The 26859-nt window shown below is 43.2% G+C and overlaps 1 protein-coding gene across 1 annotated transcript; it reads left to right on the top strand.

Annotated features, from left to right (window-relative positions):
• The first annotated feature begins 56 nt into the window (after positions 1-56).
• Positions 57-26859, top strand: caln2 (calneuron 2). The gene is made up of 6 exons (XM_071505790.1): positions 57-960; positions 6665-6789; positions 11340-11483; positions 13491-13603; positions 21668-21821; positions 24432-26859. Exons 2-6 carry the CDS (start codon positions 6672-6674, stop codon positions 24557-24559), a joined length of 657 nt encoding a protein of 218 aa, XP_071361891.1. The 5' UTR covers positions 57-960; positions 6665-6671; the 3' UTR covers positions 24560-26859.

The following is a 26859-nucleotide window of genomic DNA, read 5'->3' as shown; positions in this document are numbered from 1 at the left end:
GCTTCACTGATCCACTGAAACCTTAATTGCTCGGACCTCTCTCTCTCTCTCTCTCTCTCACTCTCTCTCTCTCTCTCCCTCTCTCTCACTCACACACACACACACACACACCTGCGAGGAGGGCAGCTCCCATTGAGCGCCACGGCGTTTGCGTATTCCCCGCTCACCTATAGCCTACACAGTCGCACCTCTGCTGCCGTGGTCCCCATGTGGCCCCTCCCTTACCGGACTGGACCGATAAATGGCTTAACTCTGACACCGGGAGCGTCGGGAGATCCCTTCCCATCCCCGCCGCTGTGTGACCGAGCTGCGCTTAGAGCTTCCATCCTTTCTTCTCCGTGTTGATTCGACAGGAGAGATTGAATTTAGATCGTGATTTATCATTGTGGTAAGGAAGCGACCGGCGGCGGCAGCAGCAGCAGCAGCAGCAGCAGCTCTTAGACCCAGACCCGTGGGCGTCTGGGTGGCTTCCGTCTGGGCGAGCTGACAGGACGGAGATTTGGCACTCTCTCCACACGGCTTCATCCCAACAACACCCCAAATTCTCAAGATATGGCGATGAGAAGTGAGATGTAGAAAACGGATCGGAGGCCATTCATGTGGGTCTGGACTTCAGCTGAAACGGACAGAATCTCCCACCACCATCATCCCCCTCCTCCTCCTCCTCCTCCTCCTACTCCTCCTCCTCCTCCTCACCTAACCAGTTGATATTTTTGAAATAACTATCTGAAAAAGTGTGGAGCACATGACACACTGGTGAATCCCCGCGGCAGGTCCAGCGCACAGACTGAATGAGTCCATCTCTGGCTGTCGGACGGACTCCTCAAGAGCACAGGACGGATGCAAACACACTAAACGCGTCTTGGCAAATCAAAGCACCCTCAGCGTCTCCGCCAGCGGTGCTCTAACCGAGCGGGGGGAATCTCACACCGGGGGGGGGACCAGTCGCTTCACAGGCAGGTAGGCATCACCCGGTCCGCTGATGAGTGTGCCACCCCCGGGGTTTGGTGTGCTAAAGGTGAGAAAGGTGATTACCGCGACCATGCGTCGGTCCCGCTGATGGCCGCGGAGCCGCGCACTTGGCCGACTGCACCTGTTGTAATCTGTGTACATGTGCCGAGCGTGCGTGTGCGTGTGCGCGCCTTGAGAACAGACCTGCATGTATGTGTATGATAAGTCTAGATGCGGACGTGTTGTTTTAATGGCTGACAACCTGACAACAGTCTGTTGTGTGTGTGTGTGTGTGTGTGTGTGTGTGTGTGTGTGTGTTTTTTCCCCGTCCGTTTCAAACTGCTGAAAAACTGGTGTGATGGGTTTGATGTGTGAGATTAGGTGATTATAGGTCCATCACACACTCGCCTAAAGTCTCAAGGCGCAGCGGGATACTCGGCACTCCATCACACACCATACATCATGCTTTGTGGCTTTATCAGCCCCCCCCCCCGCTCACTCAGGCTGTAGCAGCTCACATATTGGCTCTGATAAATGGGGACTGGCTGCAGTTTAAAGCACAGTTGTATTCGTTCTCATTGCCAGACGCTGTAAAAGTCCACAGTCATAAAAGATAATGATCAAATCTATCACCCGCCTCACACATATTCATCATCTGATCACCCCGGAGCAGACCCGCCTGTGGATGGTAAAGGATGGAGGGTGTTACAGTCCGTGCGTGGTGTAATGGGTGTGTGTGTGTGTGTGTGTGTGTGTGTGTGTGTGTGTGTGTGTGTGTGTGTGTGTGTGTGTGTGTGTGTGCGAGCATCTTGGGGGGTTGCGCGCATTTTTATTTTTTTTTCTCGGACACTCTTTTCTCAGTCTTCAGTGAGGGTGACATGGTGATGTAGCACCAGCTTGGAGCAGCAGCCGGTTGAGAGTCCAGCTGCGCTCCCTCCGCTGCAGATGCGCGCAGCGTGCCAGGCCGTCATGGGTGTCGGACTCTTCTCCCGTCAGCTGGGACTCTCTTTAACATCCAACACAAAAAACCCTTAAAACGACAGGCCACCAGACGGAAGAGCAAGGGCGCACACGCCCACATCTCCTCTACCAGAGCTACTCCATTGGCGCAGCTGACGGCGGGGTCAGACACTATAGAGCGGGTTGGATGACCCAGCTTGACCTCCGGCAGGGGCGGCTGTAGGCGACGGGATGGGCAGCCCATCCAGCGCCTCTCCTGGGGAGATGCTTTTAGAGTACGGCTTTGATGGGGGGGAGAGAGACAGCACAGATCACAGCTGTGTGGAGGCTGCCTATTGTTGCCCAAGGTGACTTGAATAGGACACTGACAATGTGACAAGGAGCAGGGACAGGGGAGAGTTAATCATTTTCATCACTGGTGTAAAAGATCTAATAAGAATTAAGCCACTTTGTTGATGGTGGCCTGTTGAGGTAACACATGCCCTTTGAAGCATCACGATGATATGTCCATTTTGTTTGGCTTTGTGGTCTATATGACACATCAGAGAGTTGCAGTTTTATCCAACACTGGCTCAGCCGATCGACTGTGGTCTCTCATTATTTTTGGCAGGCAGCAGGGGCCTTCGCTCCAAAACTGGAGAAGATGTGGAAAGCCTCCTGACGTTTTAGTGGCTTGAAGTAAAAAAAGGGAATCATTTGTTGATTTCTGATGACATCCGCCTGGCCAGCTAACAGACGTCAGGCATATCAGAGAGCCCTCGGATTAAAGGGAAATCACACAGTTTTGCATGTTTTCTTGGTTAATTGGTGGCTGCCGCAGTAGCAACAACCTGTTTCCTTTGATCTGGCAGAAAAGGCTTGATTCTGTTGATACTGTTGTCTTGTCATGCAGGGCTGCCTGCTCGTGATGGCAGCGATGTGCGTGTGCTGTATGGAAATACACTGTTGTGACCCCTCAGCTCTTTTCTGTCATACTGCTAATGCATTTTTCTCCACGGGGACAGAGGGAGGTGAGGAAAAAACACGAGTCTCCTCTTTCCCCACTGCACAGCTTTTGGCTCAATCTCGGTCGGTCCTCTCCCTTCATCTCAGCCTCTTCTCTCCTTTCTGAGCGTAGATCTGCTCTGATCACCATGCTGCAGACTCCCTGAGGTGCAGGTGACCCCACAGTTCAAACACTGTCAGTCAGCCCACTTTCATTTGCTCCTTTCATCCCCCCCCCCCCCCCTTTCTCTTTCACCTGTCTGTCTGTCTGTCTGTCTTCCTCTCTGGCACTCATCTTCCTGCTCTCAGGGGATGAAGCTTATCAGATGGAGGTTTTCTGCTAAAGCTTGTCCTTGTCAGCTCTCATGCCCGTCTCTGTAAAAACAGTTTGTGTTTTCATGAGAAGAAAAAAAACACAATCCAAAAATATAATAGGGAGAAAAATATAATAGGGAGTCAGTGAGTGAGAGAGAGGTAGAAAAAAAAAAAGGAGAAGATCTGGTGTGACTGAGTTTGATGTGTGTGCATTTTCGCCATGAGTGAGTGGGTGTTTCTGTCAGGGGAACAATTGTGAGAGCAGATGGACTGTTAAAATACACTCTCATATTAATTTCATATCATATGTCTTATTAATTTCTCCAATGATAAAATAAATGCTGGATCCTGTTTAATTTGAGGTGTTGAAGAATGTCGGGGTCCTGAACAGCCATTAAATCTTCATTATTTTTCATCATCAATCTTTTTTTTTTTTTTTTGTCTTAAAAATATTTCTTCATCAGTTTTCTCCATAAATATATTCACTTGTAAATGTTACTGAATATGTCCTACTGCAAATCCAACATCACCTTGCAAAGGGGGTAAAATAATAATAGTTTACCTCATACACATGCATGTTCCCAACACCTACAGCTCCACATATAAACCTGTCTTACAAACATGCATGCACTAACACACCGCTAGGAATTTAAACATGCACATGGATTAATTAATTCCTGCAGAAATAAACCCAAAAATAAAGCCGCATACATATGATGAACCAATATGCATGCATGAATCCATAGTATCTGCACATCATACGCCAACACCTTAAAGGATGGGTTATTCTGGAAAAGAACTAGTTCGTATGACGTGTTGTTTGACCACACTGGAAATCAAGTGTTTATAGCTGCTTCAAAGGTAACACTCAAAGGCGGGGGGGGTGAAAAGACAGAGAGGGGGAGATGGATGCATTTAAACATGGGGCAATTTTTCAGACTGTCTCACCTGAAAAGCTTTCATTGTGTTGCATTTGGTTGTTTGCGTGAAAAGTGACGGCAGCATAGTCAGGGGACAAATTATAGGAAACACTTGAAAAACGAGGAGGAAACAGAATAACAATGCCCCCATCCATAGGGCATGAGGGGTCAGGGAATGGGTCGATGAGGATGAAAAATGATGTAAATCATATGCTGTGGCCCTCACAGTCAAAAGATCTCAGCCCAGTTGAACCTGTGGGAGATGTTGGACCGATGCAGATTGAAGGTAAGACACTTTGTGTCGGTTTTTCCTTTAATTCGTCACCCGTCTGCAGTTGTGTCAAGGATGAAGAAGAGAGCTAGAGAGAGAGAGCAAACCATGGCTGCTTTCTCAGCTCAGCACAGCTGGTCAATCACGCCATGAAGTGGATGTGATGTATGTAATGTTCCAACAAGCACTTCTAATGAAACACACTGGCAGCTCAACTGAGCAGCCAATAACACTCTATTTGCTCATGTTCCCAGCACATCTATTCAGGCATGTGCACATACGTTTCATATAAACCCTGTTGTATCCTGTCACAAAAGGCCTCCTTGTTATTTTCTGTCAAATGTTGTGCCCTATATTTTACTATGAATAAGTCTGACATGAATTCATCTTCCATTGTGAGAAACTGAACAATAAGGATGTTTGTGCTGTTTCTTGTTATAAACAAACCTGATTCCTTAAAAGATAAAACCTAGTAGAGGGACTGCCAGTCTCCAAAGTGATGAATTTAATTGAATCAAATCTTAAATTGATTGAATCTCTAAATGAATGCTGCAGTACCTCTTTGATGTTAACAGGCTCTACATGTCACATTTGTGAAGCAGCAGCCACTGTGACCACAAGTGATTGTGGGAAACTGTAAACTGTGGTGCAGCAGTAGCACAAAGAGAGAAGAGTCATGAAGTCAACTGGATGTACATCAGTTACACTGCAACATAAGCCTGAGGTTGCTAATGGTAGCTAACATTAGCCACCATGCTATATGCTCTTCCAAGACCAAGTGAGGCTGTAGCAGCAAAACAGGGCAATTTATTATTACTGCTTCGTAATGAAACATTATGTGTGTGTGTGTGTGTGTGTGTGTGTGTGTGCATGCGTGTGTATGTTTTCATCTTCTTGCCTAAAACATGTCGGTAGAACAGATACATGTTGCCATGGTGACCTGAATACCTTTTAATGAGCAGGTGGGACAAGAGTAGAACCAGGAACAGATGGACCGAAGAATACATTTCCTCACTAACTATGTGCAGATACACACCTTTCTGCACACACACACACACACACACACACACACACACACACACACACACACACACACACACACACACACACACACACTGCTTACTGTCCGTCTCTGCCCTAATGCACACAGCCACTGTCGGACCGGGTGTCCTCTACAGATCACCAGAGCAGATTTGCACCTATCCCATGGCTCTTAACCTTTTACACAGTCTTTGTCTCTGCACTCAGTCTGTGTCCTTTTCCTCCCTTAGCTCTGATTCCAAGATCCACAAAGGATTTAAGTAGAATAACAGAGAGGAGAGGAGAGGAAGAGAGGAGGAGGAGGAGGAGGAGACTGGTTGTTTATACTTTGTCCATGTTTCCTCTGACAGAGACATCCCCACTTCTATCTCTATCTCTCCTGTCTGGCAGCACAGCCTCTCGGGATCTCTAGCTCTTCGTTCACCCGTCTGTCTTTCTCTGTCTCCCTCATCTCAGTTCAGTTCTGCATGTACTGTTAGCAGGAATATTACTGGAAGCATATTGCCAAAGTGTCAAAATATTACAGTGGGAAAGTCCTCAGAGGGACAACGCTCATGAATCAACAGCAGAGAATCGCTCTGATCATACGACAGCATGGGCCGCTGTTGATTGATGCCCTGTCAAGCCCTGAGGTCTGCTGGTGAGGTGTTGGGTGGGGTTAGGGATTGCCTGGCGGGACAGGAAGTCAGCACATCTGATTGGGGGTGCGGGGAGACGAAACGATAACAATTGACAGGACTTTAGTGCTTTTCCTCTGTGGACTGATGGGACTGAACAAAGAACAAGCAGGAGAAACACAGCCACACAATGATTGCTAGATAATACCGAGCTCCTCATTCTCCTCTGATGGTATTTATCAGAACAATAACAGTGGAATATTTTTTTTTTTTTGACTCTATTGAATTATAATGTGATTACATAATTTGTCACTGTGATTCTGCCACAAGGAGACAGTGGTTTCTCCCAGAAATGAGCATTAGCAGAGTGGAAGGAACAATGCTCCCTCCACAGGAGCATCTGTTTCTAAAAAGGGCTCACGCCCAAGCGGGAAGCAAGGGTTTGAATACACACACACACACACACACACACACACGCTCGCACTAACACACGCACATCCTTCTTACCTCTAGTCTTCTCATTCTCACATACACGAACACGCAAAGTTTATTCAGACTCTGTGTTACACTGTGTGTGTGTGTGTGTGTGTGTGTGTGCTCTGCAGGGAGAAGATGCCATTCCACCATGTGCGGGCGGGCCTGCTCTATCCAGACAACTACCTGAGCAGCTCCCTGACCGAGGGCAGTGAAGCCTTCCAGCTCACCAGCATCTCCACAGAGGAGCTGGGAGGTGAGTGTGTCGACAGAGAGAGAGGGGAGAGGGGGGAGGGAGGGGGGAGGGAGGGGAGGTGGGGGTGCAGGGTAAAGTGTGAGCTTCTAGCAATTAATGTTTCACTGCTGGAACAATGCAGTTACAATGCTCCAGGTCTCCTGGGGAAAAGTTTTTTCATTTAGCCATTTTGTCAGCGCTTGGCTGGATGCATTGGTTTCCAATTATGGTTCTTGGGAAATAAAATCAGTCGCAGGACTCTGACAGAAATAAAATCCGTTTGACCGATCCTGAATTAGGACTCCAGCGTATTGATATCGGTATCACGGTTCAAGTTGTCGATCCATCTTGCATGAAAATTGATGTCATCGGCGACAAATAGATTGTAGAGGCGTTGCATTTGGACCATTTGAGGTAAAGTAAAGCCATGTTTTGTGTATGTAAACAACCAAAAACATAAGTGAAATCCACTGTGCTGACTGTAGCTTTTGTAAAACACAAGTATGTTATTTAACAGTCACCACCTGGCCTAGATTTTAGAATTTTTTTCTATTACTTTCTTCTTTTCTTTTTTTTTTCTTCCTTTCACTAACAGCATCACACTGAAGGAAAACTACAGCTTAATACAACACAGATTTTACTGTTGTAGCTCTGCCCACTGGTTGTAACACTGAATTCAACAAACTGTTTCCTGAGATCTTGGAACATGGCAACATCTCAAACAATAGGTCCAATAGGGAAACAGGTGTGTGATCAGATTTGTATCATATATGGTACATAAATTATGTATTGTCCTAGAGTTTAAAGCAAATTTTTTATCTCCATTTAATTGGCTCACAGGCAGGTAAACAACTCCCTGGGATAATCAAATTTATTAAGAACAGAACTGTCAAACAGTAAAATTGCGTTTCAGTCTGTTGTAAACTTCTGTTACAGTAAACAGACATCTACGGACCACTCTCTGGTTCAGCCTCGACCTGCAGTGCTGTAGTTGTGTGCAATCATGGTTTTCCTCTATATTTATATTAGTTATTATTAGCATCACATCCAGTGTGCTCACTGGACTGTGGTGGCTAATCCGGTAAAATGGAAAATTTATCATAGAGCTAAGAAAATAAAACTAAGGTCTGATGCAGCTTTCCTTTAAAATGCCTTAAACTAACAAAGAGGAGTTTTCCCTGCACGCAGTCTGTTCGGGGTGTGTTCAGTGAGTTCCAGTACCTCCTCTGTCTCAGTGCATGTGGGTCCTGATTTGACCCGATCTTATGACACAACCTCAACACAAATTCTTCTACACTGCAATGAGTGCACTTGTTTCTGACATCAGTTGCAATTCTGTCACCAAGTGAGGACGGAGAGCATGAGCGTGTTGCGTTTCAGACTGAGGCTGTTTGCTTGTGTTTATACATGTGACCTATTGCAGTTTGCTCGAATGGGCTTTGGTATGAAGTACTTTGTAGCATAAATCTTTTAATCCAGTTTCCCTTGTGCACAACTCAACTCAACCCAGCTCACTGAAACAGTTGCTTTAGTGAACTGAGAGCAGAGCAGCTACAGTGACTGAAACATCTCATCATCATCATCATCATCATCACCATCATCAGTCCAGTTGGCCTGATTCTTCGTCAAGGGCAGCGAGAAGGGTGAAGTAGTCTGAACCTGTGCTGAGCTATTATATAAATTGAATTTGGACTCTAGGACTCCAGACATTACGATGAGGCATAATCTCGGCGCCGTCAGCCACAGATCCAACGCAACCAATGGGATTGTTTGATGTGGACAAAATATCCGTGGTATTTACTGCCAGCGTTTGAAAACTCCTAATCCCACTTCAGAGAGACACTGAAGGTTCTTCCAGGATCATCTGCGAGCACAGACAGAAGGCCAGTTAATCACCCCTGTGTTGGATCGCCACCATCCTCTTCTCTAGTTTCCAGGCGTTTCATCCATCACAGTGAGAATATGTACCAATGCTGGAGGGTTGACTTGGTAACACACAGCCGCACACACGCAGGGCTGTGCGCTCGTACAATCAGACACACAGGCGTTCCACAGTAATACATCAGGGACCAGCTCATTCGTGCCCTATTGAAAATGTACTCCTCACTGTTGAGCTGCATACAAATACATTTCACTTTGTTTTGGGAGGCTGCACACTCGCCAGCATTCGCAATCCCTCGCCTCTGATTCTCACTTTATTTGGCGAGAGAGAAAGGGAGGCAGCGGCGTGGCGCTCAAGTCTAGTTATCAGCTGAAAAGGGATATTTACAGGCTCAGATGGAGGGTGCGAGTGAACTCCGGCTCTCGCGCAACTGACAGAGCAAAGACAGGAGCAGCAGGCAGATCTGAGACGGACTTATTACACAGAGGAAGGAAGGAGCAGCATGTCTGGACGAGAATATTAATGACACGCGGCCTGAGAGAGACACACAGAGAGATGAGCATCATGTAAAATTCATTGTTTAGGTTCGGAAACGGATTAGTCTTGGGGAAATTTTGATTTAAATTCCGTCGTGCGGCAGGGTATTACTGTTCTCGATTGCTTTTTTTCTGCAGAATGCCAGCTAAAACGACACCCTCTCCCACCCCCGAAGTGTAGAGCTCCACAGAAAACTGGAGCACTCGCGTGTGAAAAGATGTTGGATAAAGACTTGCAAAGCCTCTGCCCCATTTCTGCTGTCTTTATCCAGTCAATAGTTTCGACCACCTCCCTCCAACCCAAAGCTCCACCACCACCCCATCCCCTTGCACCTCCACTCAGATACTACCAACTGATTGATGGGTAATTAGCTGGAGATTGACCAGGGTGTTTAGCAGGGAGGTCCTCAGAGGTTTGAGAAAATCTGCTGCACGGGCAGATTGACGCCTCGTGAGATGTGTGTGTTTACTTACAATTCCAAGTTAGGAAGAAGCCTTTTATGTGGGAGGAGAGAGTCGGAAATTGCTCTTGGCGAGGCTCATGGTGATTGCGCTGTGTGGAGGGACTGGGACAGGCCCCTTGGGGTTTGTAAAACGCAATAAGTATATAAAGATGTAATAGAAACAAGGGGAAGGAGTGAGAGAGAGAGAGAGAGAGGGAGGGAGAGGAAGGGAGGGACAGCGGGAGATCACCCTCACCTTGATTTGCATGGAAGACAGGCTGCGGCTCTTCCTAACAGGAAAGCCTGTTATCAGCGCCGGGGAAGCACCTTCCAGCACCATCTACAGACCTGCTCACTTCTGTTAATCATTAACGTCATGGCATGGATGGGTCCATCTCACTGACACCATCTGATGGCTCACTGTTTACACTTAAGGATCACACTAAAGACACAACCATACCACTGAAACACTGTGCGCCTTTAAGCAATTGTTATGGTTACAGTTTGTTGTACTCAACAAGTCCTTCAACCTAAATAGCAAGTAGGTTGTTAGAGGTCGTCGCCCTCCCCCCTGTTGTCAAGACAACACTGGCAAATGAATTATATGACTCTAATCTATGGTAGAGTTCGACTACAGCTGGGTCGTTTTTGGACACTTGGCAGAAGTGCAACAAGCAGTAAACACAACACTGAGATATCATCACCATGTCAACAAACAGTTGCTTATTCACACGTCTGGCAGCTCAGGAGAAACATTAGCACTGATTTGTAGTTGTGTTTCCAGCTACCTGACACATGGAAGTCCAACATTCACTCTCTTTTAGCCCCGCTTTTTGGTTTCTGCTGCCTTTATCCTCCACGGGTCTGTTTTCACCAGCTGGTTTCTCCTTTGTCTGCCTGCTGCTCGGTGCCTAGCCTGGATTTTAAGAGCTTTATCACTGCTACATCTGGAAACTGTACTAGGAGCGCAGTGAGGCTGAGCCAAAACAGTGGAGCTGTGGGCAGGAAAAATGAAAGCAATGAGCTCAAACCCTCTACAGCTGAGAGGAACAGCAGAGTCAGGTGACCTCTTTAACATTTAATTGGCTGTTGATATAAAAATATTGATTATAACCACTTTGGGGTTAGAGAATGATTGTGGTGATGAATAAAGGAAATCATGCTAAACAGATGTTAGAGAGTAATGTTGGAGTCACACAACCATCCACCTCAACATCCTCCCTCAGAGATGTCGTGGCACGATAACAGCAATGCGCTTCCTTGCCAGGAAAAATGTAATGTCATAAAATGTCATTTTAAGTGTATGAACAAACAACCAATGCTGTTTTTTTTTTATCCAAATCTGTAGTGTAATAAGCACATATGGAAAGTCAGAGATCAAACACACTGAATGTCAAGGAGACAATCTATAAAAAAATGCACTTGTGCAGTGAAAATGAAAAGAAATCTCCAAATAAAATGCCAAATGTGTCAGAGTCAGTCAGTCACAGCATCTCAAAAACGAAGGAATAAAAGGAGATGAATAAAATGGGGGAACACGCCTCTTTGGCAAAAATACACACACAAAGGAAAGAGCGGAGAAGTCACTCAATCCATTAAGTTTTCGATGGCAATATGAAATAAAGATGAACAAATTTTTAACCGCTGTGGTTGCCAAGGATGGACAGATGGAAATGTACAGTGATGATATGTTGTGTGTTTGCTGTGCAGAGATCCGTGAGGCGTTTCGTGTTTTGGACCGTGATGGAAATGGTTTCATCTCCAAACAGGAGCTGGGCATGGCCATGCGCTCCCTGGGTTACATGCCCAGCGAAGTGGAGCTGGCCATCATCATGCAGAGACTGGACATGGACGGTGAGGAACTACATAAGGACACGCTCTTGGGTGCAAGCACTGAGCCCACATACAGAAAAAAAAACACAGAGTGAGCAAGTGTGTGACTGGTTGAAATATACTGCAGGGGTGTAATGTTTCCTTATAGGTGTTGTGTGTGTATTAAAACATGAGGTGCACGAGCCTGAAGAAGAATATTTTCCTTTTCAAAGAAAGCAAGCCATGTGAATATTTCTATGTGTTGAATTTTAATGTGATGTCAATGAAAAACACTGTTAAATGAGGCCAAAAACACAGAACTTAATGTCTCTCCAACTTCCTCGAGGCCACATGGAGTTTTGAGTTACAGCTTCTTTTTAAAATGCTCCCGCAAAATGTTTCTACACCGCCTCAAGAGTAGCAGGTGGTCATCTGTCGAAAACAAATTCCCCTGAGACAATTAAGTGAGAACCTGTTCGCTCCTGCTCCTTAAACTTCCAGCTCTGCTTGTAAATTCACACAAGACTGCAATTACCCCTAAGCAGTCCCTGCATCACAAACAAGCTAGTCAATCTTTCAGCTGGGTCCTATCTTAAATGTCAAAGGTCAAAGCTAAAAGCATTTTGCTTTTGCCTCCACAAGAGCAGCGCTGCCATTTGTTCTGAGCAGAGACGGCATCTCTCTTAAAAATCCTCCACCTCTGACTGCTGTCGCCTCCGTGTCGTCGCTCACAAAGCACTGAAAGCAATCACCGCTGGCGCAATTAGCTGAAGTATGTCAATCATTATCATGTGTTAGACTACCTGCACAGTCTCTTTACAATTAATTTTATGTGCTTAAGAAATCTTAATCCGCTGATCTGTGGCATTATCCTCCTTCAGGCTTTCGGGCTAAGTACTCTTGAAATATAAGATTATATTATGTTAATTCAAAGCTGCGTTTTTGAGAAGCTGCAGTCAGGTTTCAGAACAGAGAACTGTTGGTTTTTGATTCCACTGGTGATTGACATGATACAAGGCTGCACTGCATTTCGTGAATATGTAATTACTCAGTCATTTCTCAGTAATTTCCTAAAAATTTCCTCCAAAGAACTGTGTAATTTTCAACAAATTGTAGGGACCAAGAAAAAAAAAAAAAGAATTTTCTTGGAAAAGCAGCTCCATTTAAATCCAAGTAAACACTAACTTCATTGTATACGTGGAACTGTACGCTTACCTGTGGACAAATTTCACATTTTTACATGTCCAGCTGGCCTGCTGTGCTCTGACTGAAAGACTATAGGTTACACAGCAAGTAATTAGACTTCAATTATTGGAAGTGTACCAGCTGAATACTAACCTGATCTCCTCCTTAATTAATACCACATGACATTGTTTTTTTTTTTTCCAGGGAACTTCTTGGAAATTATTCAGAAATTACACCCATAAAATTAAGTGTTATCTTGCTACCAATAAAAACACAGGAGTGCTGGCACTTACACAGTTTACTACTAATGCTTCTAATATGCTCTTTATTATAGCAAATAATAAATAGACCATTAGATAAGACTGTGACCTGCTTGTAAGATCAATGTAGGCACTATATAGTATAATAGGTCTGTGCAGTAACTCAGTTTATAAGACATGCTGTCGTGGAGATGTTCACTGAGCGGGACGCCGGCTGTTGATTGCAATCTCTAACAACATGCAGCCGTAGAATACATAATGCAAAGCCTTGCAAGTTGTGTCCTTTGAATGTAAATTTGCCAAATGTTCCTGGACTTGTCACAAAGAAAAAAAAAAAACAACCCCACGGTCACTGGTGCACAGAGACACACAGGCGCACACTCACACAGGTGCGCACACATTATTTGAAAAGTGAATTAGGGCTGATGAGGCCTGGGTGTTTCTCACAGCTATCTGTTGATCGAGGTCAGTGCGCTTTTCTTTGTTTCTGCAAATGTAAACCTCTGAGTATCTGATTTTCTATTGTCCTGGTGTATGTGTGTGTGTGTGTGTGTGTGTGTGTGTGTGTGTGTGTGTGTGTGTGTTTGTGTGTTTGTGCCTGCAGGAGATGGCCAGGTGGACTTTGAGGAGTTCATGACGATACTGGGGCCCAAACTGCTGTCGTCCGACAACAGAGAAGGATTCCTGGGCAACACCATTGACAACATCTTCTGGCAGGTGAGGAGCAAAGCGTCCTCCTCCCAGCTGGCAAAGAATCTGTTTCTCATCACTCACACTCTTCATCATTTATCAGTTCCATCCTTTACGCCTCCTATTACTTACTCTCTCACCTCTGCCTGTGTATTTTAAGGAGTCAGAGCTGGTCTTACATCCTTAAGCACAGCCCTAGTTTCTGCAGGGAGTCTGCACAGACTCACATCTACTTAAGGGGAAAAATACACACATAAAAACACACCCTCAGCCCCCCCACCCCTCAACTGCTTCCTCTGTTCTCTGTCAAAAACAGAGACTTTCCTCTTTTAACCCGGAGCCTTGAAGGAAAAGAGACCTGCTGGGAATTGAGTGTTTCTTCACATGAGTATGTGTATGCTTTTGGGTTCGGGTGTGCATGTGTGTTTATCATTCACAGTGTTGCAGGAGGTATTACCATAATAAAGATATCAGGGACGGGCCCCTTTATGGGGGAAGTCTGAGCTCATGTGCTTTCAAGTGTCCAAACTGGGCTCAGTGGTGATTAAGGCTGCAGCTCACATACATGCATTTGAACGTGCTCGCTATGTTTTTGAAAATTGTTCCAGACAGAAAATTTTCTGCTCTCAGATTTATTTTTTTTTGTTTGCCCCATGCGACAATAATGAAAAGTGCAGAGTGTGTATGTGTGTGTGTGTGTGTGTGTGTGTGTGTGTGTGTGTGTGTGTGTTTAAGTGAGTAGGGTGGCTGAGAATGAGGACGGCTGGTTGAGCAGGGCGACAGCTCTCGGGAAGCTGTTCTCGGATTTTCCTTGAGTCAAACGAGAGGAGAAACGTTTAGAGGGTGACTCACTGAAATGAGGGGGTGTGTGTGTTTCAGGTTATAAAAAAACATACTGGGCCACATTTACATAGACCGTCTTCATCCCAGATTTCATTGTGCAATCACTTAAGAAAATATCATAAAAGAAAGCAATCGTCGATGCCATTCACACATCAGAAAACAAAAGAAATGAATGCAAAAAAATTCAGATTTGAACCTGGGGATCATTTCTGTCTAAACTGTGTGGAACTGAGCAGACAGTGACAGAGAGATAGAGCAGCCAGCGAGGCTGAGAGAGATGAGGAAAATAAAGAGGCGAGCTGGACAACATGTGGGGAAAGGGAGGGTGGTGCGGGTGCAGTGGGGGGGATGCCCCACATAAAGATACAGGAATATAAAAGAAAACCACAAAGGAGAAGAGTGGGAGAAAATGAAAGAAGAGGTACAAGAGACTGTGATTCATGAAGGTCGCAGACGGTGTGCGTCTCAGGGGTGATTTAAAACGTTCACCTCCCACAAAGAGAGGGAGACGGACCAGGGGAGAACAGGAAGAAAGGGGACGGAAAGATGAGAGACGGAAGAGGACAGAAAAGCAGGAGAGGGGAGAGGAAGCGAGCAATGAAAGCAGAGAGCAAGAGAATATGGGAAGGAAGAAGAGGAGGGGGGTGAAATGGTGGGAGGAAGTGTATCTGAGGACTATGAGAGCAGTGTTGTGTGTGTGTGTGTGTGTGTGTGTGTGTCTGTTTATATTTCACAGACCTCAGAGAGAGGCAGGAAGAGAGGGAGAGTCATTGTGTTGGGAAGAGAAAGGTGGAAGAGAAGCAGGCACATCACGGTGGGCCATAATGACTCAGGTCAGGATAACATCCTCGCACAGTGAGATGCATAATGACTGACTTCATGTTGGTGTTGGCATGTTTTGTGTGAAATTACATTTTCCTGTGTGAGTTTGTGTGCATATATGTCTTGAATAGATTTCGTGTGTGTCCAGTCAGATTCAGTGTACCACTCAAATATTTGGGAAACATTAGCGTTTTTCTGTTTATTTCCCTCTGTAGCGTGGTGTGAGTAAAACCTCGGGGAAATTCAGATATCTGCTTTGAAAAAAACTCCTGACTCAAGTTATCGCTTTTCTGCTGACAGTCAGTAAATTAGATTTGAAAAAGGAAGCGTCCAGTCTTCCATTGCAAATTAAGCTGCAGTGCCTAAAGATAGTCATTTTCAGCTGCAGTAAAGACAACAAATTTTAACCAATATCAGAGCAGTGTACATAAGAAAGTGTCTATAATGTACATAGGTTTGCAGAATCTTTTTACCATTTGACAGTAGCTTCAAAATGTTGTTGACACTGGTCGGCCTTGCATTGCTTTCAATTGGCTGATACTTTTTATCCCAAGGGGCCTATGTATTTTTCCTGCACGTCAGGAGGAGCAGTTATAGGGCTGTTGCTCATTAAAGACACTAGACAGAACAACAAACCATACAATTAACAGCCAACTCGCTCTTCGACCTGAGATGCTGCCACCACGAGGACCACAGAAACATGTTTAAGCCCAATTACTGCAAATACACGCATAGATTTAAGAGTAACTTAACACTCCATGAAGATCTGACCTCCAGTGGTTTACCAGTCACCCTACTGCAGTGATGCACAGGTGCATGAAAAGATCCTGTGACACATCTCTTTAACGTTACAACAAGCCTTTTTGAAAAGCATGCCGTAGTGTTTCAGTGGTTACAGTAAGGCAACAGAAACTACTTGTTCAAAAGGAACGGTTTGGTTTTCCTACCAACAGTTGAAAAAGAACATTAAAACCACTCTAATGTCTGCAAAGTAAATATATATAAAGTAACTACTGCCAGTAGCTGGTTAGTTTAGCTTAGGATAAAGACTGGAACTGACTCTGCCCAAAGGTTGAAAATCTTCCCACCAGCACCTTGACAGCTCACCAGTGTTAATCAACACAGTGTTGATCACACAATCTTTGATCCTGGTTAGTGTTAGACTATTGGCCAATTAACTTGTTAGTTAATGGTTATTGAGTGTGGCCACAGTTCATTCATTAGTTTTCTTCATTTACCAGTTTCTTCTTAAAAGAGTTTCACTGAGGCGGGGCTTGAATCCTCCAGATCTTGAAGTGCTTGTAAGCAATAAACATCACTGAATCGACAATGGAGCTGTCTGTGTCTCTTTGTTGGAGTCATCTAGTTAACAGTCAGCCGTTAGTCCATCACCATCACCAACACAACACACAGACTGTAAGCTGTCACCGCTATCAGCGCTATAAAAGAGGTCTAACAGGCATGATGTAAATTGTGTATGATAGTCAAGAGAAGACTGAACCCTGGTTATCTTATCTAAGACTGTAAGCTGGTTCCAGTTTAACAGTGAATGCACAGACATGAGAGAGTTACTGATCTACTCAAACAACTCTCTCTTGAAAAGCATAGTTCTTAAAATGTCAAACTACTCCTTTTATGTTAGGAAAAGGTTGTGGTCAAGGTGAGAATGAAATCAACAAGGACTTAGTCAGTAGGAGATGGGACACCAGTCCCGGTCTCCAGAGTCAGTGTAACAGGCTTTGTTATCCCGACCATTCACCTTGAGTTCTTACAGTCATATACAGTAACCCCATCACTTCACTTCCATCTTGGCAAATAAGTCATTATTTATTTGCCAGTGTTATATATCAAAGTTATATCAAGTTGCAGGTGTTAATCAAAGTTTTCTACCATTAACTTTTAGGTTTTTTTTTTTTTCTTTTAGCTCGACCCGCTGTGATCAGTGTTTTGTCAATGAAAACAGAAACTGAAGTAGAAGGGGGAAGGAAGCAGAACGAAGGCCAGCGACAGGCTGATCTCTGCCATCTACATCTGCTGAGACAGTCTGCAGTGTTCGTACTCATGACCAGTGATACCAAATGTGGAGTAATTTTAAGAATGTGGTCTGTCCCCGTTACATAATAGCTGCCATTTGGTGGATGGTTTCATCCAAAGTGCAGCATCATAAGTGCAGTTATTCTAACACTGGTGTCCAGGACGGGGCCTCTTCGGTTTCAGCTCCTTGACTGTAAAACATTTTGCTTCAGGTTGACAAAATCTGTTTTTATTTCTTTCATTCCATAACATACAATTTCAACTGATTATGTTTCTATGGATGTAATTGATCTATTATTCATTTATAGTTGGCTGTAGCCTCAGCTGCCTTTGTTAAAAATAACTTATCTTACCCGCAGTTTTATACAACATGTGCCCTCTGTGTGTGTGTGTGTGTGTGTGTGTGTGTGTGTGTGTGTGTGTATGTATTTGTGTACATGCAGATCACATGGATACACATCTCTGTACTTTTTTTTTTCAGTTAAAGCACTTTGGTGCAAATGTGGTTTTCCAACAGAAAGAAGGGAACTTCACTCGATCTTGAAGGTGTCACCTAACTCTGACAGCACTGCTGCAAAACAGAAAAACGGGAGGAAGAGAGTGCAGAGTAAAAGAAACAGTACTTGCAGGTTGTCACTCAGGGTGACTTTTTAGAGAAGGGTCAGAAGACAAAGCAGGTGGACGACTGAAGAAATAAGCTTGTGCTGTGTGAGGGCAGGCGGGATTAGACAGGAAGGGCGGCGTGTAAGCACCTGTTCCTCTGATTGATGTGTCCTGGCTCCTTCAGTATGTCACCGGTCACTGCTCATGATCCCCTGCTGTTTCCCCGTCACACGCACACGCACGCGCACACACACACATTGCACAACTGAGTTCATCCAGCGAAAGACAAAATGCTCCGACAGGCAAACTCTCAAATCTTCGTCTCCCCATCATCACTCTGTGTGTGTGTGTGTGTGTGTTTGTGTTTGTGTGAATGTCCATGTCCTTCAGAGACCAGGCAGGTGGAGAAATCACTCTGCTGGTTGGTAACAGGTAGCAGCTCCACTGTGGCATTTTCCCCCCCTCAGACAGACAGACAGGAACATTGTACATTCTCCGTGCTCCTGCCCTGAGCTGTCATGTTGTCTGTCCTGCGGCTGCAGTCCAAAGAGATGTTGCTCCACTTGCCTGCATCCATTCAAAGCAGGGATAAGTTCGGCAAGAAGGACAGCAGAAATCAAGCAGCCCAGGCTCTCAAACTGCTGCTGCCACTCCCAATTTATCTGCCCTCGAGTGCCGCACAAGGTTGCATGAGTCAGAGCAGTTAAAGGTCCAATCTGTATTTTTGTTTGACCATATGATTTTTAAGTATAATCACATAGAGGAAGTGGTTTTTATAGATGGCAATCATCATTATTAAACATGTAGACCTGTTTTGCAGCTAAGAAAATATTAACCCTGTAATGCCTGACCCCAGAAATAATAATACTGAAAATTCTGATTTCTTGAATCTGGAACCTTTATTTGGCCTTTTCACAAAATTTGAAAAAAAAATTATTTGCATATAGGTTTTTCCAAATTTTATACACAATTTTACTACATACTAAAATACAAAAAATTATGCAATTATAACTTGCTCCAACAGATTAAGTGTTCATGTTAGAATATTACTAAAAATTTGAAAGAAAATGTCACTGGAAAATCGTAAAAATCACAATTTTCTTTACATTGATCCAGTGAGTTGGGAACTATCTGAAGGTGTCCCATGTACTGTGTTTGAATTGTTGTAGTGATAAAGGTATCAACCAGGGGGTGGAAGACAAGTATCAGATTGGATACAAGAGGGTTTTGAGTTTTTACCATAAGGTGATACAATAGGTCTCAGAAATGCTTGTATCAAATTTGATGCATTTGGCATTATAGGGTTAAGTTGTCTATTATTAAAACATTTCAATCAAGCTGGTAGTGACAATAGTTTGCAATGCATACCACACCTTTGGATTATATTTTCACTCCAGCTAAGATGCTTGCAGTGTAAGAGGCTGTAATTTTGATTCTTGTTTGTTGTTTCGGACCATCCCGCCATCTTTATCTTCTGCAACATGGCTTTGTTTGCTTTGCAGAAAGAAAGTAAAAATGTTTTAGTTTGATCTAAGTTTGAAAAAAAAAAGTAATATTGGTTCTATGATCTTTTCAGTTGTTCTCTTTTACCCTACTAGCTACCAAAGAGAGTTTCACTGAGTGTTTGTGTGGGTCTGTGTGTGTGAGTGAGAAGGAGGTGAGGAGAGAAAACATGAGAGAAATGAGCAATTTAATGAGTGTGTTTATCTGTATGTGTGAAATTATTCTTCCATTTGCCACAGTGTCCCAGGTTTACTAATAATGTTGTGCGTGTCTGTGTGTGCATGTGTGTGTAATTACGGTGTAAATCATCAGGAAAAGCAGAAGGAACGATTAGACTGGAATCAATACACATCTGCAGAGCGATTTTTGGCCACACATGAATGCACACAGAAACAGACATGCAAAAAATACTGTACATAAAGGATGCACTTAACATTCCAAACTATGTGCATACATAAAATGTGTGTTTGCATGTGTTTTTGTTTCTTATCATGTGCATGTATTGATGTTGGAAGATGACATCACACTTTTATATTAATGCATTAATGTCTTGTTTTCATTCCACTGCTGCCTTCATTAAAATCTGACATTACAAAGAACATCAATAAATCAAGCCGGGTTTAATTTCAATACTTTATTTTGAGAGCAAAACAATTTTCAAATGTTAAATGTTATCACAAGCTCACCACAAGCGCTTTGCAACCTACATTTAAAAAAAAAAAAAAATTCTCAAAATGATGCTATAATTCATTAATTCATTTTGGGAAATACACTTAAGGTCTAAATAAATCGACCTACCAACACCTTTTACGTTCATTAATTAAGAGGTTGCATTTCTGTAGAAAAAACAAAGGATGCTTTTACAGTTCTTGGCTGCAGGCACTGACTTCCTCATGTCTCCACTCGCTGCCTGCAAAACTTATGGTGATGACAAGACTCCAGACAGTCAGAAAGAAATAGTTCCATGAAACTCTCAAAAAATTAAACCTCAATGTTTTAACGCTTATTTTTATATGGATTAAGCAGAGCAGATCTCAGGTCTTATTTCAAAAGCTCTAACTTTGGCCACCGGAGCCAGGCTAAGCTAAGCTAACATCCTTTTGGCTGTAGCTTCATATTCAGTGACTAATGAGACTAGCATCTTCTCAACCAACTCTCAGCAAGAAAGAGAGTATGCATTTTTATTTCCCAGAATGTCAAACTATTCTTATAATTAAAAAGTCAACTTCAAACTGACCAAGCATTCACTGCCAGGTTTTAATAATTAATAGTCACATTTTGGTCAGGACCAATATTGAGGTTCAATACCCAATTCAATCACTACTGGTAGAAGTAATAGTAGTTTTCCTTTGGTAAACTATATCTGTTGTCTTAGCCAAGATGTTGGAGCATTTTAGCATTTAGCAATAGCAGTAAAGCACAAGCAGGATTATGTCCCCCTGTTGAAATGAGCATCTCCTCTTCACTATCTGAACATCCCTGTACCTCTATTGTCTGCCAGTTCTGTTTTCTCCATCTGTGTCTCCCACTACGTCCATCGTCTCAGTTTTCTCTGCCCTCAACCATACTTCCTACTTTACCATCTTACACTATCTCTCTTCGACTCTCTATCAACCCCCTATTTTCCTCCTCTCTGCCTCAGTATGTCCATCTGTTGTGTTAAACCAAGCGACTGATTGTATTTGAATCTGTCAGTGAGGTAAATAATCTAGACATAGATGCTATATGTGTGTGTGCATTAGGTCTATAACTTGTAGGGGGGATGTGCTGGACGGGCAGGAAGGACATGATGTTTGGGAAGGGCAGGCGGGGGGTAGGACAGAGGCTGAGATATATTCAGATTTCAAGTCAGTGATTGGTCACAGCCTCATAAATCATTTTAAACACGAGCACCTGAGAATGCAACCGCCTACAATCAAGTAAATGCGTCTGTATTTTCATTTTCATTCTAATCGATGCGTCCATTAACCTGGTGGTACATGCATACATTTATCCAACTATATCAATTCACACACACACGGGTTTGCATAGTGATTCAGGCACCCAAAAATAGCACCTGCGATGCATAGGCAAAACATGCTGCCATTACATTACAACAGACACCTTTCTTACTTACATTTACAGCACATTTAGGCAACAAAGCACAAATGTAGGTGCCATCATTTTTCACAGCTTGTACATTTCACACCTCATTCTTACATTCTTCATGGTCTATATTTATCTGCCCTCTTAAAGCCAGTTTGTGGATGACTGTGTCTCTGCATTGATCGCCGTGTGCCCCTGCAGTTTGACATGCAGCAGCTGTCTCTGGATGAGCTGAAGCAGGTGCTGTTCCACGCCTTCCGGGACCACCTGACGATGAAGGACATAGAGAACATCATCATCACCGAGGAGGAGAGCCTCAATGAAACCTCAGGGAACTGCCCTGAGTATGAGGGAGGTGAGGGAGCTGTTCTCGTGGAAACTTTGCTGCTATAAATAATTGTGCTTACAAAGACTTATTTTGTATTGTACTACTCAAATTACATTTATTTGCCTTCTTCCTGAGAGTTAGATAGGAAGATCAATACCACTCTCATATCTGTGTGGTACAGCGCAAGTGCCAAGAGGCAGCTTAGCTTAGCATAAAGATGGAAAGCAGGGCTAAACTCAATTTCCAGACCTTCATTGCATCTCTAATTTGTTCAGCAATTCATATAAGTCTGATGTTGGCTCTGTTTATGAGACACAATTGACCAATCAGAGCTTGGTTGGGAGGATTAAGAGTAGGGAAGCTACCTAGCTACATCCACAAAAAACAACAAAAGAAAAGTGGCAGCAAGCTTGGATGGGATCAATACAGCTGAACATGCTGCTGTAAATTTACTCAAAAATCACTCAGCACTTAAACTGATATTTTTCTTCAGTCAGTGTGAAAAAAATTACGTTTACTGCTCACAGCAACTTCTCATCAACTGTCAACGGAAAATTATGTCCACAGGACACTACTGACAAAAAAACAAAAAACAAAAAAAACCCAAAACCTGACTGAATGAATGGAGTGAAACAAAATGGCAGTTCAGTCTGATATCAGGAGGAAACTGTCCGGCTGTCTCAAGCCAGGCTGGTTTTATGAGAGGCTACGTGCTGGAAAGATTTGCTGGTGTCCAGTGGCCATAGCTTAGTGACTTTCTGCAGACTCCTGGCAGCCTCACAACCTCACAGTGACACGAAACAAGCAAAACCAGCAGGTAACTTGACGTAAGATCACAAATTTCCATTCTTAGTCTTTCGAACAAGATGCAACATGTTAACTAGCACGCTTTAGAGCTGTTCGTTGGCATGTGTTTGAACTAACGCTTCGCCTCTAGCTTCCACTCTTCTTGCTAAGCTAAGCCAATTGCCTCCTGGCTCTACCTCCAAACTCAGGGCACAGTAATTGAGAGTGTCATTGATCTTCACATATATAGATATAGATCACAAGCACCGCTCTAAATTCTTTGTTCAGTTAGAATAAAGTGGAAAAGAAATAACACTTGAAACGCGCACACCTACAGACATTTAAAATGACTTTCTGAGTCTTTTGTTTTCAAAATTGAAGGTGAAATTTTTAATCAGTTGCTATACAGTATCATCCACCACAAAGCCGTCATCTGTAAGGTGCTGGCACTTAGAGAAAGGTCAAGAACGCTCAAGAAAACAGATGTCATATTTAATGATAAAATCTATTAATGTCAAGGTTGTGCATTAATTCCCTTGAGTTTCAAAGCCGGGAACAACAGGGTTATGGGTTGCTAATGTTTGAGTGCCCAAGTGAAACACAAAAGGCATTTTTCTTGAGACATAAGTTATGTTGCTTGAGGGAGAAGAGGGAAGCGAAAACCCGAAACTGACCCTTGGTTAGTTACGGTCCAGAGTTAGAAATTGCCTGTCTGCTGTGAAACTTTAACCAAGTCGGACTGGGACAAAGGTAAAGATGGATCAAACGCACTTGAAAACTAGGAAAGTCTTAATGAATCCATTGGGTACTGGCCTACAGTCTCAGGGAGCCCTAAAAAGAGTGAGCTAGGAGGAAATGGAGAAACAGCAGAGAAGGAACAGTGAAGGAGGAGATAAGAGGCTAAAGAAGGGCTCAGGGAACTGCTGGCTTGGCACTCTTTTCAGAAAGTTTCTGGTGTTGAGGGAAGGGCATGCCGTGGAGTAATGGAGAGGAAAAAGAACAGCAGAAAGAATCAGAAAGAGGAGAAGTAGGCACAAGGGAGGATAAAGGAGCTATATGAAGAGGTATAGAGCCTCTCTTGTAAACGACAACTGTATATCCTCAACATCCTTCTTTCATGCCTGCTTCCATCTTCTTCCTGACTAGTGGGACAGCAGCACCTTTCACAATCTTCTTAGATCCACGACTCAGAGCTCTGACTTGATTTATTGATGCATCGTGTGATTCTAACAAACTGAGACAAGGGGCCTGACAGAGAGGAAACTTTTGCTGCAAGGCCCGTTGCAGGACACATCTGTCTCCCCTCCTCATCCTCTTTCAATCTGAGATTATTTCCTTGGGGCAAAAGAGGCCTTTCAGCCCAAACAGAGGTGGCAGAACAAAAGTTCCACCACACTCCTCTTGTCTTTGTTTTTGCCACAGCAGAGCTTGTATCAGAGCCAGTTTGTGCTGCTCATGTACTCATCATTTTTACATTGCAGACCCTTCCACTGATAATCTGGGTCACAGAAATAAGCAAAACATGGCAACTAGAAATGTTAGCAGCTATTTCATCCATATTTCTTTGGGTCAATGAAGTATTGTGCACCATGAGAAACAGGTTAAAATTCATTCACTATACACAAATCTGAAATTGCATATTTAAACTAACAATTTCAGAGAACTTGTAACACAAAAAATAATAGTCTGAATGTAAGCAATCAAATGGGGAAGTGATATCTATTAGTAAAACATTTTCCCCTGTTGACCTCTCTTGTCTTGCCTTAACTAATGAATAAAACTGCAAATAAAGAAAGACATGCAGAGACTCTTATCTCTTATTCCTTTTCTCTTCTCTTTCTCTCCTCCCAGTCCATCCTAAAAAGAAGAATCGGCAGACGTGCGTCAGGAAAAGCCTGATATGCGCCTTCGCTATGGCTTTTATCATCAGTGTCATGCTTATCGCAGCCAATCAAATGTTGCGGAACGGCATGGAGTAACCACTTGCACTGTGAGCATGGGGAGTGGACAGAACAGCCATGACCTCACATCTTGTCTTTGCAGCCAAAGCTGGACCAGCCACAACCCGAGCACTTCTCTAAACAATCAGTTGAGGTTTTTTTTTTTTTTGTGTTTTTTTTTAAGTTTATTTTGAACTTAACCTTATAGGAGCAGACAATGTGAGTAAAATGCAGAGAGATATATTTGTTTTGCATTGAAGATATCACCATACAGAGTTACTGGACTTACTGGTCATAAGGAATCTGAAATGGAAAAGAATTATGTTTTTATATAAATCATGAGAGTAAATAGAGGGATTTATTTAGCTGTTTTCAAGACCAAGACCACCCTTTAAACTTAATTTTCTAATTACCGAAAATACGTATCAGGTGCTTTGAGCCATTACTAATTTAAAAAAAACAAACAATGGTTATTATGGACAACTGCATATTTACCCCAGAGAAGTTGCGCTGAATGTGAACAGAGTGAATGTGGGCACTGTATGTTGGGCACAGTATTTAAATGCATAGTAAATCCCTCCCATCTCGTATAGTCTTGTATAAACATCACACCTTTTGTGAAACATCTCCATCTGTCCTCAGCTCAGTCCACTAATCTTTGGACACATGAAATCTTTGTGTATCTACAAGGAGCACAACTCAATAATCAGAAAGGGACCACTTAAGAATGACCACTTCCTGCTATCTCCACTCTTTAGTCTTAGTACTGACTGATTGATTGGTCACTGAACATTTGTGTGAGTCTGTAAAAGACAGTGTTGACCATATATATATTGTATGCTCAGGCTGTCTGAGAGGTGTCAAATATATGAAGGTAAAATACAAGAGACATCAAATGTGTCCAATGAAAGTGGAGGTATGGTTTTTATAGGACCAGGCTGAGATAAATTATTTTCAAATATGTGTTGGGAGGAAATGTTTCACCTCAGTATCTCCTTGTAATACTGCCCAACTGTGGTAAATATAGACCACACAAAAGCATGCCAGTATATACACTGCCATACCAAACATTACTCAAACTCCAGCTGTTTCACTGTATATATAGCGCTACTTAGCTTGTGTAATGTATTGTTCCTCTAAACAGCAGAATGTATGAAGGGCAGAAACTAGTGAGATATATCAGGGATACACAGTAGAGCTGTGAATTACTGTCGCTACTGCTGCTTTCTTGGAAAAGGTTGCATCCTAATGGTTAAGATGAGAACTGCAGCGAAATGCCTGGACAAACATGTTTACAAGGTGGTCAAAAATCAAGAACAACGGCACTGATTTTAAGCTTTGTGTGTTGTGTCAGTGTCACAAGGGCAGTTTTGGTCTGTATTGGTGAACTTTAACTATTTTTAATGGCAAAATCAAGAAAAAAAATTTCCACAGCCCAAACTGTGCTGCTGCAGTGGTGTGCAGCCCGGGATTGGATGAGCGACTGAAGGTGTCAGCCTGTGATAGTTTCTGGGGTCATATCTGTGTTTTATGGTTTCCGATCTGATAGCACTACCAGATCGGCATGTTATAAAGCTCACCGGGATGAAAGAGTTTGGAAAAGACCTTGTAGGTGTTTACAATCACGCTCCTCTTTTATAATGGAGCCGCCCGAGGTTGAACATCCCATTGACACCGCAGATTAAATTTGAGGATGAAAGTGTTTGTTTTTGTTGTTGTTTTTTATGTGGCTGCAGGGCTGGCCAATAAAGAGATGTCACTGTTTATCTACTGTCACTGGAATTGTATTGTGAATATATATGTATGTTCATTTTCTGTTATTGCTTTCCAAAATTCTCTTGTCCAATACAAAGAATCTCAAGATAATTTTCATTCCAAAATAAGATAACCTGAGATTTTTGTTAAACACGTTTAAAGCACCAGTGGAACACAGTTGATTACAGCGAACACCATCTCTATCATTTTATATGTGATTAATTTGTAATGTTAAAATTATTTTCAGTAATATTGTGACAGGTATTTTAAAAACCACCTGCCCGGCCCTATGTGAATGCCATCTTTAAAATATATTTGCTGGTTGATCATTGCTACAACATTAACATGTGTGGATTCTTAAACTGCACGGTGCTCCCTTTGGACATCACTGGATCAGAGACTGTTTTGTTCCCATTAATACCCTGGAGCGATTATTTGCTCTCTCGTCTTTTGCTGGGATGGACGAAAGCAAAACTAAATATTTCATTCAAACTAATGTGCAACCATGTGAGTTTAAATGCTGTCTGTGTTAGACAATGTATTAAAGAAGGCAAGAAGGGGAGAGGGCTTTCTTTTAAAATAAT

The sequence above is a fragment of the Trachinotus anak genome, unplaced genomic scaffold (genome assembly GCF_046630095.1).
Source record: "Trachinotus anak isolate AG129_WGS33_773 ecotype Australia unplaced genomic scaffold, CSIRO_AGI_Tana_v1 ptg000020l, whole genome shotgun sequence".
Classification (NCBI taxonomy): domain Eukaryota; kingdom Metazoa; phylum Chordata; class Actinopteri; order Carangiformes; family Carangidae; genus Trachinotus; species Trachinotus anak.
This window is presented reverse-complemented; position numbering and strand designations above follow the sequence as displayed.